The sequence below is a fragment of the Pipistrellus hanaki genome (genome assembly GCF_964339955.1).
Source record: "Pipistrellus hanaki genome assembly, chromosome: 8".
NCBI lineage: Eukaryota > Metazoa > Chordata > Mammalia > Chiroptera > Vespertilionidae > Pipistrellus > Pipistrellus hanaki.
Window position 1 is genome coordinate 51,080,958 of NC_140510.1, and position 22,825 is coordinate 51,103,782.

The window sequence follows — 22,825 nt, forward strand, 5'->3', positions numbered from 1 at the left end:
AGAGAAATGGAGGTGCCACGGAAATCACATAATATGTTGGTACAGTAGCTTAATAGGGAATTCTTCAAAATCTAAGCACCCAGCCTGCTTTTGCCTAACTTGGTATGAATCCACCAGACACAGGGAGCAAGGAACATGATAACTAATATTACTGAGAGTTTATTAGGTGTTTGGTCATTCGCACCTTTAAGAATTCTTTAGGTAGCAGCCTCAGCAGCACATATACTAAAAAATGAATTCTAGTCTGTAGAAGCTATTACTGTCAGATGGAACAACTGAAGATCAGAGAGGTTAAGTTACTTGATGTCAATTTACAGTAAATGATAGAACCAGGATTCAAATTAGGCAGTGCCCATGTTCTTACTCATCACATGACATTGCCTTTCAACATAATAGGTCTTGAATTGTTAAATATATTGGAGCTTAGTGGTTGCAGAGAAACTAATCATTTTGCTTCGAAATGTATAGAACTGTTTTGAACCAATAGGATGTATATAAATGTAAAAGAGGTAATATGCAAATTGACCCTCACACCCTAGCATCACAAGATGGCCACCCCCATGCCATCACAAGATGGGTGCCCCCACGTTGTCACAAGATGGCCACCACAAGACGGCCGCCCCCACGTTGTCACAAGATGGACAGCAGGGGAGGGCAGTTGGGGGCAATCATGCCTACAGGGGAGGGCAGTTGAGGGGGACCAGGCCTGCAAGGGAGGCTGGCAGGGGAGCAGTTAGGTATTAATAATGCCAGCAGAGGAGCAGTTAGGTGTCAATCAGGCCAGCAGGGAAGTGGTTAGGAGGCTATCAAGCTGGCAGGCAGAGTGTTTAGGGGCAATCAGGCAGCTGGTAGGATAGTGGTTAAGAGCCAGCAGTCCCGGATTGTGAGAAGGATGTCCAACTGCCGGTTTAGGCCTGATCCCTGCGGGCCTAGATTGGAGAGAGTGCAGGCAGGCATGAGGGACACCCCCCCCCCCCCCCCGCACAGTGCATGAATTTCATGCACCAGGCCTCATATATATATATATATATATATATATATATATATATATATATATACATACATACATACATACATATACACACACACACAGACATATATATGTGTCTATGTGTGTGTATATATATGTGTATGTGTATGTGTATGTGTGTGTGTGTGTGTGTGTGTGTGTGTGTGTGTATACACACCCAGACATATATATGTGTCTATGTGTTCAAAGAAAACGACTGAGAAGACTTTATTTTGACCATGGAGAGGTGCTAAAATTTCTTTACTCCAGAAATGCCTCCATATCTTACTAACATTTATAGTACCGAATAATGATTTGAAGAATGTACTTATTATATGTAATTTGAATGTCCCTGGGCCTCACAAGCCTGTTGGAACAAATATCACTGTTTACACCCACTTGGTGCTGGTGCCCTTGCTTGGTTGTGTCCCCAGCTCCCAAGGCCCTGGTGGGCTCTGCCATGAGTATTGCACATGTGTGGCACTTCTGTGGCATCTGTGCTCTGCTGGGTACAGATGCCCAGTGCTGCTGGCTGATCAAATGCCTGGGGTAGATCGATGAGACTATCCTTCCTCTCAAAATGAAATTCAGAAACAGGATGTCAAATCAGTGTCACTTGGTGGCCAGTGCATTACCGAATCAAGCACAGTAGTCTCTTTACTGCTCAGTGCCAGGCCTGCACCTAGGGATGCCATGCTGTTCTTAGTCAATTCTCAAGGAGAAGGGATTTTAAGGAAAGTGCCTCCCTGGCCTGCATAATCCATGGGTGGGCTTCCAAAGTCTAAGAAAGCCACTGGAATTGTGTAAAAAAAAATGAGTATTGCAAGTGCATATGTACATTTTTCTGTGGAAAGGGTCCTGTACTTTAAGCAGATTCTGATAGGGGTCTTTGAGCCGAAACGATTAAGATTAAGTCTCCCTCTAAAGACTTTGCAATCACGCTAAGCTCCTCAACCCATAACTCTGTCTTCCCTCCCTGGGGGTCCTTTAGCCTCCTTCACTTGGGGCAGGTGACAGTGAGAGGAGTCTTATTTGCTTTGTTTCAGAAAATAGATTTTCTCACCACTCTCCTTCCCCAAGCTCTCCAAATATGCTCCAATATGCCAGAGCCCCAAGACGGTGGCTGCAAAAGACGGCCTTGCAATGCGAGTTTAATTAAATTTAGAAAAGATAATTTTGCACATTTTATTGCCAGTCCTCCTGCGTTAGTAACAGAGGTAGTGTTACCATTTTTAAACAGCCTTAGGGGGAAAATCCTCTTTCTTCGAGAGAGGGACAACTTATACTGGGGAAATAGGAGTGGTAATGGAGAGTGTTGATTTAATTAATTTTACTGCCTGTCTGCATTGCCTGGGAACAGGTAAAATGGCTAAATAAAATGGTAACATTTCATCTTCATGATCCGCACTACAGAGTCGGGAGGACTTGACTCAGTTGTGGAAGCCACTGTGCAAGGCACAGGTCAAAGAATCTGAATGAGATTCTGAGATCCTGGGATCAGAGGCACACCTCCCATGGGCCCTCTGAATCCAAGCTCCAGCGATGCTGGAGGAACTGAAAAAAGCAAGGGGATGGTCCTGGCCTGGGAGAGGGCAGCCCTATATTACCAATGGTGGTGGGAGAGGGAGAGGGGGGCCGGTGTGAACCTTGGATGGAGGCATGACCTTCATGGGAGCCTTATATTTCTTTAATATGTATTGTTGTTTCATTCTTAGCTCCATCCTTTTTCTTTTTCCTTTTCCCCCCAGAGTGTCTCCGTTAATTAACAAATGGCTTGTTTATCTTTTCCTGGAACATTCCATTTCCTTTCAAGCGTCTTTGCGGACAGCAGAAAACTGTTCCCCACTTACAGGCTTTCTCCTCCTCGTTGGGCAGCGTTTGCTGTAATGGTCTCCGGGCTCCCCAGGAAGGAAATGAACGCTGCATTGCCTCCCACACGTGCTGGATCCAGGCTTCCCACGGCTGCTGTGAACAGAGCCGAGCACAGGCGCAGTCGCTTCAGAGCCTCCCTCTACCTCTGCAGCTCAAGCAGTGCCCCACTCGTCAAAAACAACTTCTGATCCTCAGTGTCACATTGCTCCTGCCCCTAAGGGTTTTGTCTCACCCGACACCGTCAAGTTTCAGCATTTCCTGAGAGCTGAGCCCCACTACCTGCGTTTGCTTGGAACCAACACGATTTTACCTGCCTTTTGAGACAGCGAGCGCGGGCGAGCAGGGCTGGGAATCAAACCCCGAGTGGGAAGGCCTGCGGGTGATTGCCTCAGGGCTCCGTCCTGGAAGTGAGTCCCTCAGCCGTGGCAGCCCTGCCTGCCCTTGGACTCAGAGGCTTTTCCACCCACTTTATTAGCTGATGCAAAGCCTGCTCCCCTCCTCCGCACGCCTGCACTCTCAGATGACCCCTTAGCTTCCGGTGGGAGGGAGTGAAAGGATGCAGGAGGCCTCCTGTTGGTTTCTCTCCTCAGTGGCTAACTTGGGCAGAGCTGCCTAAGGGGAGTCAGGCCTGAGAGTCCTTGGTGAACGTGACTGCTTTTCTGCCTGTGGTGCATGTTTTTCTGTTTTTGCTTTAGTAGCATTGGAACAGGGGCAGAAAAGGGAGTCACTATTTTTCTCTGAGATAGTCAGGGTCAGAGCACGAGATGCTAGTTATCAGAGGCACCCCTGGATGGGAAAGCCCTTGGCCCAAGGATTTGTATCTGGCTAGCAAAACGGGGCAGAGTTCAAAAGATGAAAAGGGAAAGTAGGGAGAGGCCTCCTCTTCTCGTTCTGTCTCATAAATTATGATCTCTCTCGGCTGCAGAAAAGATGATTCTGTTATCGCCAGCTTTAGCAGGGATGGATGACTCTGTGTGAGGTCCCCCACCTCCCCCACCCTTCCTGTGGCTCATGAAGCTGATGATGATGATGCCATGAGGTCTCAGAGGAAATGAGATGGTATTATCACATGGAGGCTGGCAAAACTCACACTCAGTGCAGATAAAGGTCATTGAACCAGCTTGGGACTGTCCAACATATGTCATGGTTCAGAAGCATTCAGGAATTTTCAGCACTAGTATCTCTACCCATCATTTACTACTATTATTATCTATTCAGTTGTGGGATTATGTTTTTCTAACCTTATTATCGTCATGAAATAGCAGACATATCAAATGCACCCAAATACTGCTACTTGATCTGAAAACCACCCTGATCTGAATTTAATACATGACAATTTCCTATGGTGATTTTTGGGGCTAACCATACAAGAGTTTGTATAGATTATAGGCAGTTAAATGATTAAAATTATTTTGATTGAGCATTGGTGGTCTAACAGATTACTCTGTGATTTAGGAATTTTCACATTTGGCTGTGCAATTTTAGATCTTCTTTCAGACTTTATTCTTTTCCATCAGAATTTTAATAATCAATGATAGCATTTTTCTCCTCAGCTCTCCATGAAAACAGTGCCAGATGATAGTGCAAATGGTCTGGTGGTCTACACAGGGGTAATATTTGAGGTTTGAGGAAAGAAAGACTTCTTTTTAAAATATTTTTTATTGATTTTTTTACAGAGAGGAAGAGAGAGGGATCGGAGTCAGAAACATCGATGAGAAAGAATCATCGATCAGCTGCCTCTTGCACACCCCCTACTGGGGATGTGCCTGCAACCAAGGTACATGCCCCTGACCAGAATCGAACCTGGAACCTTTCAGTCCCCAGGCCAACACTCTATCCACTGAGCCAAACTGGTTTCGGCAAGAAAGACTTCTTTTAACTAAAATGTCTTCCCTCCCCTACCAATCATATGTCTGGAAAGCTAGTTTCTTTGTTTTGTTCCTAGAGCTTGGGAGATGTACTTGGCCCTCAAGTAAGACATCAGAGGCACCAAATTTCTCTTGCCTTCCTCTCTGTGGTCTCTTTTCAGCTGGCTCTGAATGATTAGTGGACCTCAAACCTGACTTTTCATTAATATCATCTGGACAGTTCGTCTGTTTGTTTTCCTGTCAATGCCAGGGGCTCACCACCTGAGATTCTGATTCAGTTCCCGGGATGTTAAGGCCACGGCTCTGATATTTTTTGAGAGCTCCTTAGTGACCCTCACTGAGTTTAAGTCCTCTGGATGTCATGGTTTGTAGAATGAACTAAGAAAGTGATTATTTACTTAATAGTGATTCATAATATATGTCCAGAAGCCATTTGTGCTTCAGCTTCAATTTGCAAACCCTATGGAACCCCTGAAAGTAAGAAAGGGGAAAAGTGCTGCATTCAAGCAGCTGACATAAATGTCGGAAAGTCTAAGAATGATTCCAATAAGCTTTACTCCTGGGAGCATCCCTCGGGCTGTGCTGGAGCTCTGTTCTTATTTTGCACACAGTTCTAACAGCCTCGCCTCTCTGGTTCTCTGTCCACAGAAACTTCCAGGGGAAGGAGTGACTGCTTTGCAATTGGACACAAAAGGAAAATGGTACATCAAGAAAGTAAATCGTGGGACTTAGAAATTATTATAGTCTGGGACTTTTGAGCACAAGGGCAAACATTCTACACACCCAGCCACTCTGACTTTGTGCCTCATCATTCATTCACATCAGAGTTCAGTGGAGTAAGTAAGGTTCCATGCAGGATATGTGGGGATTACAAAGAAGGACCCATTCAGTGAGTATCAGTGTGCCTCTTATTCTTGTCTTGCTCTTGAGTTGTTTAAAGTGCTGCTGCTTAAACCATGCTGCTGCCGCTGCTTGGTTTGTATCGTGATTTCTGCTGTCCAAAGCATTTCATCATTTTTATTACCAGGGCCCCAGTTCAGTCATCCTTGTGACTTCATAACAGTCTCTCTGGTCGACCTAACTGTCTCTAATCCCTCCTTTTTACTTCTACAAAACAAGATCTTCCTCAGTGTGAATCTGATCATATTACTCCAATTAAAATCCCCAATTGAGGATTCGTCCAGACTTCTCAGTGAGATTCTCCATGACTGAACCACTTCTATCTCCCAGCCTACTCCTCCCCTCCTGCTTCTCATTTTAAGCTTTATGAATTGTATGCGCCCCCTCCATACACTGTATTTCATGCTTCTGTGCCTTTGCTCATGCCATTCCTTCTCTTTCAAATGCCTTTTTTTTTCTTGCCAGTTTATCGATCCTGTTCTCCAGGAAGTTTTCCTTAGCATCTACTTACTACACCTGTGCCAGCCCGACCCAATGGCCTAGTTTATTTTTTCTTTGCTTATTAGAGATTGAATAATGTTCATATATGTTGTCTTCACAGACACTTGCTCTCTCCCCTCCCCCATACTTCCCAGCATTTTAAGCAATTTGAAGGCAGCCATTCTTATCTAAATATTTACTGTCTTTCCAGTGTCTGAGATCAGCAAGAAGTGGCTGTTGAAGGATTAAACTGATAGCTCTTTCCCATTCATTTGCCCATTTTATTACTGAGATGTCCTGTCTCAGCAGGAACCTCTGTGGTAGTTCACAAGCTCTTGTTTCCACAATGGCTTCCCAGGATGTGAGCTGTGGACTCTTCTTTATGTAGTCTACCTTGTTTCTCTATTTATTTTGAATCACTAGGTCTTCTTCCATATTACAAACTATTTCTGACTTGTTTGTTTTGTCTTTAAGTAAAGGTTATATGTAGGATTTTGTTTGTAAGGGGGGAAGACTGGATTTATTTCTAGAGCATTTAAAAATCTTTATTGTTTGCCTAGAAGTATTTGGTTGTTTTGGAGGTAGGCCTCTTTCAAGTCACAGTCTGTAGTTTGGTCTATTCAGCATAATCTTTGGAAGCGTTTATTGCTTTAATCTGGATTTGATCTGCAGCACTGTCTAGACCCAGGAGTCTCACCAGCATTCTGGGGCCAATAAAACTTTCTTCAGTTTCATGAGCCAGACTGTTCTTTGTCTTCTTCCTGTTACACTGAGTGGGGAGAGAGGAGGGGGAATGAGGGAGAGCAACTGCTAAGACAGATTGCTGGGCATCACGTCTTCCCTCCTAAATAATTAATAATCTCTGGGGGTGGGACCCAGAATATGAACTTTAAAAACCTTTCCAGGTGATTCTTCTACACATTACTCTTTGAGAATCTGTGCTCCAGATTGTACTTTGCACCTTGGTGAAGACGAGTGGTCAGTTACTTTTTTGCCTACAGACCAAGCTAAACAACCGCTTATTAGAAAACCCTGCTTTGTGGCTTGAAGCCAGTGGCAGTTTTCTTCTTTTGCTCGTTGTTCTATTTCTAAATCAATTTCAGTGCTTGACTCTTTAGTGTATTGATTTTAAATGGGTTCATTCATGTTAAGTAAAAGCTATCCTTTTGTCTCAACAAAGGCATGAACTACCAATGATCATAAGATACTGCATCTACGGAGAACCTCCTACCAGGAGCTACAAGGAGTCTACTGATCTTGTTTTTAATTTTTAAAAATTAATTTTAGAGAGAGAGACATTGAGGAGGAGAGAGAGAAAGAGAAACATATATCGGTTGTCCAGAGGTGCTCTGACTAGGGATCAAAACCGCAACCTGGGTACATGGCCTGGTTGGAATGAAACCTGAGACCTTTCAGTATAGGGGACAATGCTCCAATCAACGGAGCCACATCGGCCTGGGCAAGCCTACTAATCTTTATCTTGGAGAGCCAGAAACCAAAGTGCGAAGTGTTTCTTCACTATAGAGCCTTCCTATTTATCATACAAGTTTCCATTTTAATGTTCAGTCCCACACAGACCATGTTAATACTTAGTCGAAAGTGAAACAGTCCTTGGTATCCAAATGAGTTCTCAGGGAGAGTATTTGGACTCCTCAACAGGAAAGAGAGCTTGCATCATCCTTTTCTCGTTTGAAACTTCTGGGCCTTGTAGGTTAAATGCTGTCAGCTGCTCTCAGAACCATCCTGAGATACTTGGATACTATTATATCTATTTTATACTATATATATGAAGAACTGATGCTCTGGGAATATGATATAACATCCATTTTCTGACATAAAATCACAAAACTAATGAGAATATAACATGGCCAGGATTTGAATTCTGATCTTTTGAGAGCAAATTATGTATTATTCTCATTTATTCCTCCTCTACCCTAATTTTATTTGTTTACTGTAATAAAAATGAAATTCAGGGGCTTAATAACAAGCTTGTCCAATCATCTGTAGGTAAGTGACTTTTTATAAGGAATAATTGACATGTACCTATAGAATGCATTCCATCTGACAATCAGAAGTTTGATGCAGTTTGAGCACCTAGTGTGGAGTAGAAAAATACATTTTATTGTCACTCTGTCTTTAGAAATTGTAGCCAAAGAAATGCGAGCAATTCCCTATAGTTACACTGCATAGCTGCTGAGAACCTGTGCCATGTCCCTGAATTTCCCCATGGAGCTAATTACTTGGAGGAAGGTAGGAGGCAAAGACAAGCATCCCCTGTGGAATTTGTTCTTGGTCTACACAGCTTCTCCTCAGCCCACCTAGGTACCAGACACTGGCATTTTCCCAAAGAGGTCATGCCACCTCTGATATTGAGGGCCACCTTATTAACAAAACAAGCATCCGATGGAAGTAACACTATAAGAGAGGCCAGAATCCATACAGCAGACCTACAGAGATGAAGTGAAATTCTGCCACCTGTTATCTAAATATGCCTGTGCTTATCAAGGGTGTATGTCTGGATGCTAACTTAATCTTTAACTATCAAATAGTTTCTGGCCATCTCTCCCTCCCACAATAATCCTCTCTCCCATGGCACCCCTGGGTGTGGGTCCTTATTTTTCAAAACATCCCCAAACTCAATCTCCTCACTGAGTCTCCTTAGACTTCTAAAGAGAGTCTTACTTAGCACAAAATTTCCACCTGATGCTCTGTCAGCTCTTTCTCCTTTGTCCTTCCCACCCACCCCTCAACAGGAATCCCTTGATTCTCTTTCTCAACTATATTAACTATAGGGTAGTTTTCCTTAAAGCAGTTTCTTAGAGAAAAATTCCGCACCACCATAACAATTTCTGCTCCAGAAAGTAAGAATTAGCTTAGAGCAGAGAAGGAACAAATCAGGGGCTGATGAGTTTGGTGTGTAAAATTTTGGTGTGTTGCTCTTAGAATCCTCCTATATAATAAAAGGCTAATATGCAAATTGTTCCCTTGACCGGGCGTTTAACCAGGGTTTGGGGCCAGCTGGCCAAGGGCCTGAAGCCCCTCTCCCTGGTTGGCTCTACCCACTCCCCCCTCCCACTGGGGGCAGGGCCAGCCCACCAACCACCCACAGTCGGACCCCACCCTTGCATGAATTCATGCATGGGGCCTTTAGTAGTTTAATATTGTTAGACAGGTATCTGTACAACTTTAAGTAATTTGCCTTTGTAGCTGCATTTCCCCTTGTTAATATATCATTGACTCATTTATTGCAGATCCCTTCCTCTTCCTATTTACGAGTGCATTTCACAATGTGCCTTTAAAATCTCATTATTTAGTTTTTAATACCCAAGAGATTACTTCTCTCCTGAAGAATAATGGTACTTGAGATGAAGAGAAATGCTCCTGAGACAGGGTTGCCAGACTTAGAAAAATATGCAGTCCATCCATTTAAATTTGAATTTCAGATAGACAAAAATATTCTTTTTTTCCAAAAATACGTTTTTATTGTGTTTTTAGAAAGAGAGGGAGAGAGAGAGAGAGAGAGAGAGAGAGAGAGAGAGAAACATTAATGTGAGAGAGAAACATTGATTGGTTGTGGACACATCCTGACTGGAGACTGAACCAGCAGGCTGGGCATGTGCCCTGACCGGACCAGGGGCCTTTCAGTATATGGGGTGATGCTCAACCACCTGAGACACACCAGCCAGGGCAACAAATATTCTTTTAATATAAGTATGTCCCAAATATTGTATACTTATTTATGGAACATACTTATGCTATATGTAATATCATACTAAATGATCTTAGAATGTTATACTAAAAACTATCCATTGTATATCTGAAATTCAAATTTAACTGGGTGTTTTTTAATGTGGGCAATCCCACATTGGAGCAGTTTTCAGATTCTTCAGAGACCAGAGCTGAGCTATGCCAGAATAAGCAGCACATTTTAAAAATTTCCCAATAAGTGGAGGGGGTAAAGGTTGCAGGTTTGATTTCTAGTCAGGGCACATACCTAGATTGTGTTTGACCCCTGGTTGGGGCATGACAGGAGGCAAGCAATATGACCAGGGGACTCCTTATCAGTGCCCCAAGAAAAAGAACAGCCCAGCCTAGCTCTGTGGGAATTCCTGACTCCTGAAATTATAACAAAATAATGGTTATTTTAAGCCATTAAATTTTGGTGTAGTTCTTAGCACAGCAATAGATAACCAGAACAAAAGGAATGTACTAATCTTTACCCTTAAGAACAGAATGAGGTGGAAGTAAAGAGGGGTGGGCTGATTAGAGAAGGTAAAGGGGGAGGAGTGACATAAAATTCTCTAAAAAGAGAGTGTAATTGCCACAGATATGAATAAAAGATGGTCGAGGGATTTAGAAGACACACGGTAAGTTTAAAAAATTCAGTCCCAATTTTTTGGCAGGCTGCGACCATTATTTTGGGTTACACTCACAACTTTGGCCCAATTTCTCTGAGATTCAGAGGGAAAACAGCAGCAAAGTCTCGCCTCGTACAGATGCTGTGAACAGTAATGAATAAACATGACAAATAAATAAGCTGGAAAATGCTAAATATGTAAAAAGCAATCTTTGCACCTACTCAAAATCTTTCATCAGATGATTTCAAATTGAAGGTGTCTCCGGAGAAAATCACTTGGAAAGTCACAAACATATTTTTACATTTTGTACTTTTATTGAAAAGGTACATTTAAAAAAATACACAGACATTTTACCATTTACAGATTGCAGATACAGATGCTCAAAAAGAGTTTACTCTGTTTTGTTGTGGTATGATACTTCTTACCCCTGATATCACAAACATTCCAGTTTTGTGGATATCAGCTTAGAAAGGGAGCATGGGAGCACGACCTGCAACATATTCCGTGAACAGAAAGACAAATTGTTCAATTATAAATTTTTTTTTTCATCTTCTGTACATTATTGCATTAGGGAGCCACAAGATTATGTAGCATCATTACAAATGAAAACGGGTTAGAAACGAAGGAGATCATTACGTAGAAATACATGGATTCATTGTCTTCTTGCAGAATGCACAGGAGGTGCAAAGAAATGTGCAATTTCGGAAGCTCTTTTCTGTTTGTATACATTTGCTTAGCAACTCAAATGGGTGAGGAAGCTACAAAATAAGTTAAACAAAAATAGCAAACAGGTAGTAATTATAGCTATGTTATATGGCTTTCTAGTTCATTTAAATATCACCCGATAAAATGGAACATGAAGAAAAATACATTACTTTATCTTTTGTTCTCTCAGAGAGAAAAATTCAAAGCTATTTTGCTTCCTAACATGTACACAGCAACTAAAAAAAGTGTTTAATTCCGACGAGAGATACAGATCTAGTACTACACAGGACACAACAGCACTTGGGTCTAAAACAGTACACAATCCCTGTCAATAAGAGTACACCGGGAAGAAAACGTTGTGATCCATTGGTAGGATGGGGTCCACAAGGCAGCACTTGTGTTCATCTGTTTTTTTGTTTTGTTGTTGTTCCACACTAGCATGGGCTGAGTTGGATTCCAGCGTTATGTACAGACATGTGAGGAAGACCCTACCTTTCAAGTCTGTCAGGAAAATATTCCATATTGTTTCTAAGCCAGATCACCCTCAATGGAAAAATAGTCATGAGAATGAATGATATAGGTCTATATGTTTGTTTTGTTTTTTTTTTCTGACCAATAGAGTAGCAAGAAACCAAATATCTCAGATACATAGATTGAATGGGGCAGGGGAGGGGGAGGGAACAGGGAGAGAAAGCCTGTGCTGCTGGGATTCCTACACGACAGGAGCGGCCCTAAAAGCACGCCTGCATCTAGGGAATCTAGGGAGAGGCTATTCTTTGGAGTCGGGCTCACATCTCGTGGCTGGGTGAGGGCACTGCAACACGCAATGCTTGAATTGCCCAATCCTTTTGGCTTTTCTTCTTCTCAACGTTCCTACTTAACCGGCCTCCACCGACTCGGGGCGTGCAGACTTAGTAGGGCGCGAAGAGGATGGAGGCCGGGGTGGCGCGGATGGGCCCGTGGCCCGGCCTCAGCAGGGCGGGTGGGATGGCAGGCGCCTGGAAGAGCGAGGCAGAGGGCCGGGGCGGCAGGGACAGCGCGGAGGACACGGCGGCGGCGGCCAGGGGCGAGGACAGGAAGGCTGGGGCCAGAGGCTTCATCATGTCTTTCTGGAATGCAAGTTTTGCCTAAAGGAAGGAGAAAACCAGGAAAGGGGGTGGGGGGATTGTTTTGAATAAGCAACACGGATATATATTTTATAAGTTAAGCATGGGCATTAAGAAGTCAAATTAAAAAAATCTTTACTCTCGCCCAGCCCGCGTGGCTCAGTGGATGAGCGTGGACCTATGAACCAGGCTGTAGAGCAGCTGGAAGGTAGCCTGAGCAAGGCCTCCAGCTGGCCACTCCCAGCTTCACCCTCAGGTGGAATGTCAGCCTGGGTCCCAGGGAGATCATGAAATCCAGTTGTCTGGGTATTTACACGGCACCTATTGCTGAAGTCCTTGGGTAGTTTTTAAAAAAAATATATTTTCTTATTGATTTCAGAGAGGAAGGGAGAGGGAGAGAAACATCAATGATGAGAGAGTCATTGATTGGCTGCCTCCTACATCCCCCCTCCCCCTACTGGGGATGGAGCCCACAACCAGGGCACATGCCTTGATTGGAAATTGAACCCAGGCCTATGCTCCATCCACTGAGCCAAACCAGCTAGGGCTCTTTGGGTAATTTTGCAAAAAACAAAAAACAAAAAACAACTCCAAAACTGATAACAACACATACTGAGAGCAGGTGAAACAGGCCTATTACCAACATGCCTACTAGACACGGAAAGAGGGCAACACACACACCTATTTTACTTCCTAGAGGTTGAGGGGGAGGCAGAAGGAAAGAAGGAGGGATATAGAGAGGGGAATAGAGAAAGGAGAGAGAGAGAGAGAGAGAGAGAGAGAGAGAGAGAGAGAGAGAGAGAGAGAGAGAGAGAGAAAAGGGTGGAGGACACTAAATGGGTGAGTTTTAGTTTTCAGAAAGCAATCCCTTTTCCCAGGTCCAACAGGCATCACTTGCCCTTGTGCCTTTTCTTTTCTTTATACGCTAAAGAAGGTCATCTTTTTTTTTTTTTTTTTTTTTTTTTTTTTTTTTTTTAATATATTGATTTTACACAAAGAGGAATTGAGAGGGACAGAAAGTTAGAAATGATGAGAGAGAAACATCGACCAGCTGCCTCCTGCACACCCCCAACTGGGGATGTGCCCGCAACCAAGGTAGTACATGCCCTTGACTGGAATAGAACCCGGGACCTTTCAGTCCGCAGGCCAACGCTCTATCCACTGAGCCAAACCGGTCCTGGCAAGAAGGTCATCTTTTCAAAAGGTGCTCCTAAAAGGGTGAGGCATTAGCTCTTGAAGAGGTTCATTTCTCTAAGGAAGCTTTTCTTCTGTAAGGAAGCTTTCTTCAAGGTGTCCTACGCAGCAACTAAGCAGTTCATTCTACAATTTCTGTCTATGCTGGCTGTTTAAGTTCCAAACCTTTCAGGACTAATTAGAGCCTAGGCCCTCCTTACCCACAGAATCTGCCCAACCCAGCAAGGCTGCCCCACAAACAGGTGAGCAGGCAAGGCGAACTTACTGCTAAGAGGCTTGGGCTCCGCTGGAGTTTGTTGTAGGGGCTGTATTTCGGCTTCAGTGGTTTCCCTGCAACTCGATCCTTATGCCTTCGGCTAGAAATGTGCTGAAAAAAGTTTGCTGCATTAGCTGAATCTAAATGTGAGTTCTATTTCATGTAACATCTATTTTCAGATAGAGGTAGCTGGTTTCACCATGATTATGAGGCTTTCATACCAGAGGTAGCTGGACCCAGTTCTAAGGTACAAATACCAAGGTAGTGTGTGGGTCAAGACTTGCTCCCCTCAACTGTAATGCCTCTCTCCCTTTCCTCTTTCTGTATAGATCTTATCCCACTTTGCCTGGTGTTACCACTGTGACTGTGGAGTCCCCCTAACCAGATTTTGGGTCCTTGGACGATCGGCTGAATGGCTCACTTGTCTCCCAGAAGTTCCTGCTTGACTGTGAGCTCCAGGTGTCTCTATACTCATCTGTCTCTAACACCTAGTCTGGAGTCTGACTTATAGTCACAATAGGTATGCAAATATTTTATAGTGACTTTTTCTTCTACAGAGCACCTGTATTTTGCATATTGCACATAAAGGTTAGCTGATTTAACTGTGAGCACAGTGGGAACCATTATATAGGTGAGGAGAAACACAGTCAAGTGATGACCCCAAACAGTGACTACTAATTCAGAATACATTACCTGTTTGAGTTGAATTTCTGAATTGACATGAACATCACAGATTTCACAATGAAATGTCTTGTTCTGTAGTCCTGACCCCTTACTACCATTCTGCATCTTTAATCTTGACCCAGGTCTTGGATAGGACTTAATTGGACCAGCCCCATTACGAGCTTCAACCATGGTCTTGTGTTTAGATCCTAAAACAGGAAGAGACACATATTAAATAGCGATTTCAGAACAACATGAAGCTCTTTGTTTTCTTATTCTTGAGAGGTTATCTTCAGGTTGAATTTCCCAATGCTTTTATTGTTTAATGACCATTTTGATTCTTATAAATTTAACATGTTTTCATTGCAAAAAATGGGAAAACAGAAATAAAGATTACTTATGTTTTCAAGGCCCAGACATAATCAAAGTTATCATTTTAGTGGATTTCTTTTTAGCTTAGTTTATAGTATTTAAATATAAATATAGCTAATAATGTTTTGAGGAATTTGCAAGGTGAAAGATAATTATTAAAACAACAATCATAAGGTATAAAAATGTCAAGTATTTATATTGTATACCCTAAATTAATATAACTAATATACTGTTGTATACCAACTATACTTAAACTTTAAAAATGAGCATAAAGTATATATATATTTTTTTCAAAATTGGGATCATTCTAATTAAATATTCTGAAAATTTTACATATCAAATTATAGACATATTTTCTTATATATTTTTAAAAAACACTTTTATCTTTATTGATTTTAACTTTAAAAAATACATTTTTATTGATTTTAAAGAGAGTTGTAGGAAGAGGGAGAGAGATAGAAACATCAATGAGAAACATTAGTTAGCTGCCTTCTGCATGCCCCCTGCTGGGGATTGAGCCTGAAATCCAGGCATGTAACCTGTCTGCTGCATAGGAGTACCTCAACACACTGAACCACACCGGCAGTCTATAATTACATTTTAATGATGGAATAATATAAACTGTCATATTGAGCTACTATAATTATTCAATACTAGAGGCCCGGTGCATAAAATTTGTGCACCAGGTAGGGGGTGTCCCTAGCCCAGCATGCACCCTCTTCAACCTGGGACTCTTCGAGGGATGTCTGACTTCCCTACCAGGATTGGGCCTAAATGGGAAGTTGGACATCCCTCTCACAATCCAGGACTACTAACTCCCAACTCCTCGCCTGCCTGCCTTCCTGATTGCTCCTAACTGCTTCTGCCTACCAGCCTGATCACTCCCTAACCACTCCCCTGCCAGCCTGATTGATACTGAACTGCTCCCCTGCCAACCCAATTGCCCCTGCCTTCCCCTGCCATCCTGGTCACCCCTAACTGCCCTCCACTGCAGACTTGATTGCCCCTAGTTGCCCTTCCTTGCAGGCCTGGTCCCCCACAACTGCCCTTCCATGCAGGCCTAGTTGGCCCCAACTTCCCTCTTCTGCCAGCCTGGTCACCCCCCACTGCCCTCCCCTGATGGCTTGATCGCCCACAACTGCCCTCCCTTGTAGGCCTGATCCCTTCCAACTGCCCTCCCCTGCTGGCCATCTTGTGGCAGCCATCTTGTGTGTTGGAGTGATGGTCAATTTGTATATTACTCTTTTATTAGATAGGATAGAGACCTGGTGGGGGCCAGCTGGTTTGCCCTGAAGGGTGTCCCGGATCAGGGTGGGGTTCCCTTGGGGCATGGGGAGGTCTTGGGTGAGGGGCCTGTGGTAGTTTGCAGGCTGGCCATGCCCCCCAGCAACCCAAGCATAGGCCAGGGCCAGTTGGAAGCAGGTATCTGGGATTTATTTTTCTTCTATAATTGAAACTTGGTAGCCTTGAGCAGTAGCCAGGGCCAGCCAGGAAACTTGGCTTCCTCCATTGCTGGGGGGAAACCCAAGCCTCCTGCTTGTTCCAGCTCTGTGGCGGCTGCCATCTTAGTTGGGTTAATTTGCATACTCACTCTGATTGGCTGGTGGGCGAAGCAGAGTGATGGTCAATTTGCATATTTTCCTTTTATTAGTGTAGTTTTTCTTACTGAGGGACTTTTAGGTTGTTTCTGTTTTTTTCTCTTGTAAGTGTATTGCAGTGAACATTGTGCATAGGTATACTAGTATATCTTTATCCTGTCATTTCCCTGTAGTGAGTTTGGGGAGGTATTAGGTACATTTAGAAAATATAGAATAGAACAAATTTTATCTCCAATCTGCTTTTGCCTTGCTGCTTCTAATGTCAATATGATTAGGCATTTCTCAAAATCATACATGTGAATCAAAAAAGTAGAGAAGACACTGAACTAAGCTAATGTTTGAACACCCAATGTATTCTGAAGGGAAAAGTTGTATTTTGTTATGCACATTATTTACATCCCAACAATAGTCACTCACCTGTGTTGTGTGCCTCTAGCTGTGACAGGGAGTTCACAGCCACTTTGCATAGTGAACAATAAAGCAATTTTTTGGCCTTTTCTTCTTCTGATTCAGAGACAGAACCAGGAGCTCCATTTGTGCTCTTGGAGGGAGAAGTGTCTGCTCCGGGTGGCAGGGGTGGCAGGGGTGTTGTGCCAGATTTGAGGAGAAACGAGCCACCTTCAGAGTTTGATGGCTGGCTGGAACTGCTGACTTTTAGCTTCCCTCTGTCTTCTAAGAGAGACACAGAGAAATGGTATTAAAGCCTCATGTACCATATCAACACAGATCAATGAACAATAAAAGAGTTAAAAATAAGATTTTGATTTCTATATTTGGTTCTACCCCAGCACAGAGTTTAGTCCATCAAATCTGATTAAAACAGAATCCCATGCCATCAGTTTCCGTATCAGGGCACCCCAAGGTCATGGTGATATGAAAAATGACTTCATTCTCCCACTTGAAGCAGGTAACTTTCTATCTAATATCCTTGAATTGTAAATTTTGCTCCAGGATATCTTTAATATATAGGGAAACCAGATACCTTCCAATATGATGACATGATCTGTTAGACATGAAATAAGTCATTAGGCAACAGGAGTTCCATTTGACTACTCGTATTTTAATGGATATAAAGTTAAAGTTAAAATTCAATTTTTATACTAAGTTAAATATTTCAAGTTTGGCATGTGTGGCAAAGAGGAGGATAGAAACATGGTTTATTTTGGTTATGATTAGTTAAGTTTTTGCTGCTCTTTGAATGGAAATGATTTATCTAAAATATAGGATGCAAAGATTCCATTATATGTATTTACTACTGACCCTCTAAGTTATAAATCTCTATTTTTGTGTAATATTTGTATAAATTTAATTATATTAATCAAATATTTGTATAAATCTCTGTATAATATTCTATTTTTATCAAAACCCATTTTATTATTCTTTTTCTGTGAACTGTTTTCTGCTTCCTTTAATTCTTTTTTAAAAAAAATTTAACCTTGCCAGGCTGGCATGGCTCAGGGGATGGAGCATCAGCCTGCAGACTAAAGGGCCCCAGGTTTGATTCTAGTCAAGGTCATGTGCCTGGGATGCAGGCTTGATCCCAATGTGAGGCCTGTGGGAGGCAGCCGATCAATGATTCTCTCATCATTGATGTCTCTCTCTCTCTCCCTTTCCCTTTCTCTCTGAAATCAATAAAAAATATATTTAAAAAAAATTAACCTTGTTTTTGAGAGTATTACAGATGCCCCCTTTTTATTCCATATTGACCCCCTCCACTCCTTACCTGCTCCCTCCCCCAAGCCTTCACTATACTATTGTCTGAGTCTATGGGTTATGCATATATGCATACAAATTCTTTGGTTAATCTCTCCCCAACCAGCAACCCATAATGACATTAACCATAAGCACAATATAAGGTTAAACCAAGTAAGTTACAGACATCTGGCATTTTGATCATGCAGCTACTAAATGATTATAATCCTCAAGGCCCATATGCAGTCTGTATGAGGGGCCAGAGTGACTTTAACTCTTCGGGATTCATTTGCTATTCAAGAAGCTCTGTTCATTGGCTCCTTTGGGAAAGAAAAGGGAACTTCTTAGGCAACAGCAAAATCCATCACAGGTTTAATCCTACTAGAGCTGATGCTCTTAGAAAATGGCCATAGATATGCTAATAAACTCTCATTAAGAGAGAAAGGGAATTAAACCCGAAGATGTATTTGTCCCTTGCCCTAGCTAATTTGGAGCTGTGTACCATGGGAACTGTATGATGGCCAAGAGGCCAGGTGTGACCACGGAAATAGCAACATGACAGTGTGTCTGTTCTGCATACCAGGCAGGCCAAAGTTTTCACACACATCAAAACTAAAAGGAGATCACATTTCTACTTAATTGATTGAGGGATCAGCTGTTGACTCCCATCCCTTTTTCTACCTAGGATCCATCCAGGTCAAGACCAGAGATAGCAGGAATTCTACAGATGAATTTCAAGTTAGAATAAGTGAATGCTCAGATCCCTTTTTATCCTTGGATTCCATAATCTATATTCCTTTCCAGCAACTTTATTAAAACTTTAGGATGCCATGAAGTATGATGGAAAATATTTTAGATGTTCACTAAACTGACCTCAACAGCAGTAGAGAAGGAAATGGAATCATCATTCCTAAATGAAAATAGTGAGTAAATTAGATTGAAGATTCCTTCAGGCCTGGAACTCTTTTATCTATAAGGACCCCTCAGACTAAAATTGCAATTTTATAGAACACACCAACTGAAATTATTCAGTAATCTTAACACTTGCCCTTATGGCATTACTGTTTCTTACGATGGAAACTTAAGTTTTTGCATAGCAAACTCTTTCCTTCAAACATTTCATAAAATATTTCATATAAATTTGACCTAAAGAATCTGACCTGTTTTAGTCACTTGTTTTCCCTTTTTCATATTACTATTTTAATGTCCCTTATATTGATCTCCTCCATATGTTCCTACATTAACAAAGAATTTTACGATTTCCAAAGTACTATCACTTACATTGTCTTCTTATCTCTCACAGCAAACTTGTGAAACAGGCAAGGCAGCAAATGATTATTTCTTTCTTAAATGTGAGGAAACTAGGGCTCATATAGATTAAATAATGTCCCACAGGTTAGTAGGTGGCATAAATGAGCATGATGCTTTCTCTAGCTATTCATGAGTGGTAGTGTTTTAAAACCATAGTTTAGTTTTAAGGCTTATTTTCCTTAAATGAAAGCATTTACCCTATCAACAATTATCCAACTCAGGTATCATTGAGAAGATGAACAAAATTGAATCTTTTTCTCTGTATCCCTATTTCTTTAAGGAAAATATAACATTTCCTTTTCATATCTCTTTTTCAAAAGCGGTCATTAATTCATTAACAGAGGCATATTAACAATATGCTAGTTGCTGACAAGGTGCTAGACTGTAGGTATAGACTTGAAGAACGTAACAGTTTAGCACGGGAAATGAGACAGTCATTGAGAGATGCCTAATTTAGGATGGAAGCTAGTAAGAGGCATGAAAGCATAGAGCGGGGAAATGATGCTTCTGGCCTAGGAAAAGGGAGACATTTTTCATGAAGAAAGTGGCATTTTGGCTGGGCTTTGAAGGTCAGATTTAGATAAGCATAGAAGGGGATGAAAAGGAGAGGGAGGTGAATGGGTGGAATAAGTGAAACATGAGGGAATGCTTAGGTGTTAGAAAGTGGAGTCTGCCTGGTGAATATCTGGTATCATCATAGATGATGACAACAACACCTAACTTTGTTATTCCTCATTTTAATTGCTTGATATTTTTTATTAAATCCCATTATATCATTTCTCTTTCCTTACTGGCATTTTAAAGCCTCCTTATTTTGTGTATTAGAAAATTTAATTAATGTACTGTTTACTTCGTGTGTTTTTTTAATAAGAGGCATGTCATCAGCAACTTCTGGTTAATATAAATTCCACTCTCAAGTATTCCCTCACATAAAGCAGGGCTCCGACTGTCTTAATTATTTCCTGATTACTCACACACCTTTTCAAAGGTTTTATCCTCCAGGATTTTGAAGCAAAATTTGCTCAGCTACATCAGAATTGCCCTTTGTAACAGATATCCATAATTTATGCAGCCAAGTGCATTTATTTCTTCAAAGTAGCCTCCTTGGGAGGTTCCACGTTAATTTACTTCAACATTTTGAAAACCTTTTTTGGGGAGCTGTTAACATATCCAGCTGATAAACCATGTGAAGGAAATCAGCTTTTAATAAAAAAATCAGTATTTTTTATTTCAGAAACTTTACTCAAATTAACCCACATATTCATCAAACTGAGCACTATATGACTCAAATACAGCCTCAGAGGACTAATATCCTAACACAAAAAATAAAAAACAAAACAAACAAACAAAAAAAAACATGCCCAATATTACATATTGGGCGAATCTGATGCCGGTGGCCCCTTCATGTACAATGCCATGTCATCATGCCTAGAGCCAAATTCCAGAAACTCGGTGTCTTCAAGCACAGTTAATCACTGGGAAGCTTGCTAATTCCTGATGAACTACATTTCTATCTAAGTTTTACATCTTAGCTTTTAGACTAATCCTGGAAGCAGAGAAAATTACCTATAAATTAAAGCGACTCTTCACTAAGTCAGAATCTGTATGTCCTTATCCTGAGAAACAAAGAAACCTACTCATTTTAAATAACTTAAGCCAGGTTACTAATTTCTGAAGTTCAAAAACAGTCCAGGGCTGCAATTTTCTGCCAGGCTACCATTCTGACTTTGGACATCCCTACTCTCTCCATTTGAAAGCCTATGCCAATTGGGTCCTGACCATTGAACTACACCCTGCAGTGACTTTGTGGCCCAATAATATGGCTGTCATTTGTCTGAGGTCTGCATGACAACTGCCCTCCTTGTCTGAGGTCTGCATGACAACTGCCCCACTGTCCCCTGTGCCACTTTGTTGGGGAGCAGAAACTGTCAGTGTCACACTCAGATAAAACAGTGGCACCTCCAGATATTCCCATGTTGAAACTGGCACTGATAGTAATGAACTTGTCACTTTTAGTTCTGTTTTTTGGGAACTTTTCTGAGAGTTTATTTGAGCCAAACAGAGGACATGCCTGCACTTGTCACTTTTCTAAGGGAGCACAAAAGAGGGCTTATTTGCTAGTGTTTGAATCTAATGAACAGCTTTCTCCTATTTTGTGTAGTTTTCCAGCCATTTGACTCGTACAATAGAAAAGTCACATTTCAACTTCTTCAGGGTGAAAAATTGCCCCCTTTCCGATTTGTCACCAAGAGATGTGAAACAGTTATTTCGGAGGCAGCTTTATTATGGAAAACAGAATAACTAACTCATGCCACTCAAATCAAGTCCCTCAGGGAATAGGTCCAGTAATGATTCAGAACCCAGAAATAAGATTAAAAATGAATTTTCTAGGTTGAATGAGGAGCAGGTTCTTTTTCTTATAACTGAATGGCCCTTTACAAAGGAATCATAGGCTCTCAAGGTACAAGGAAAATGTTTGAATTCTGCTCCTCCCACCTCCTTCCTCTCTAGATGAAGAGTTGAGGGTTCGGCTTTGATACTTCAGGGAGGGGGAAATGCACACTGACAATGGGAAGGTCAGTCTGAGAGCTAATGAGGAAACTGAGTTTTTTTTCACCTAAAAAAATGTAACTGTTTAATACAGAAAATATAAAAAATTTACGGTCAGCAAACAAGCTTATTGCCTCAGGCTGTTTGAGGGAGATAGGGGTCAGCCCTTGCTCTTTCTGGACCTAACGGGCTGTGCAGATATTCAGGGGCTGGACTTTCCAGGCAACAGAAAGCTACCAATCCTTTAAAAATATATTGCTAAAAGCTAGCTATATTTTTACATTTTAAATCTAGCATTGGTGCCTAGACTCAGTCTGCTGACTTACTACCAAGTTGTCAAAGCCAGCTGCATACTGAAGACCTACGGGATGCAGGATAAAGTTTGCTGGCTATAGAAAGTGATATTAACTTAAGAGGCCTACGTCCCCAAAAGAGTTTGTCTGGGATTTCTCATCATGCTAAGTCCCTTAGGAATTTTGCAACATGGGGACTTATAACTGTGACCATAAGAGAACTGAGCAAGGAAGATATAGGACGTTGCATTACAGATTGTGAACACCCCAATTATAATACAAAGCAAAAGACTAAGAAGTTGTTTCCCATCCTATCTGTGGCCCAAGATACATAAACCTCATCAAATCATCAGGAGAAGTTATCTTGCAAATGCCCTGTGGAGAATAGGGGAGAAAAATGACAACCATATTCCTATTATACTGAACAGAAGTTTTTAACCTGGGTCTGTGGACTCCTAAGGGGCCAATGAGTTCATAGGATCCATGAACTTGAATGAAAAATGTATCTTTATGTTCACACAACTGAAATGTAGTATTTCTTTCAATTATAAGTGAAGGCAACAAATTATAGCTGCTATAGCAGTACCTATAACCTTGT

General features: G+C 41.7%; 1 protein-coding gene across 8 annotated transcripts in view; it reads right to left on the reverse strand.

Annotated features, from left to right (window-relative positions):
* Window positions 1-10,781: 10,781 nt before the first annotated feature.
* Window positions 10,782-22,825, reverse strand: part of ZNF385B (zinc finger protein 385B) — a 342,481-nt gene continuing 330,437 nt past the window's right edge. For all 8 annotated transcript variants that reach the window (XM_084892614.1, XM_084892609.1, XM_084892607.1 and 5 more), the window contains 4 exons: window positions 16,799-17,053; window positions 14,442-14,620; window positions 13,758-13,859; window positions 10,782-12,319 (listed from right to left, as the gene is read on the reverse strand). In XM_084892614.1, the coding sequence (XP_084748740.1) occupies window positions 12,104-12,319; window positions 13,758-13,859; window positions 14,442-14,620; window positions 16,799-17,053 (752 nt within the window). In that variant the 3' untranslated portion in view covers window positions 10,782-12,103. The remainder of the gene's footprint in view (window positions 12,320-13,757; window positions 13,860-14,441; window positions 14,621-16,798; window positions 17,054-22,825) is intronic.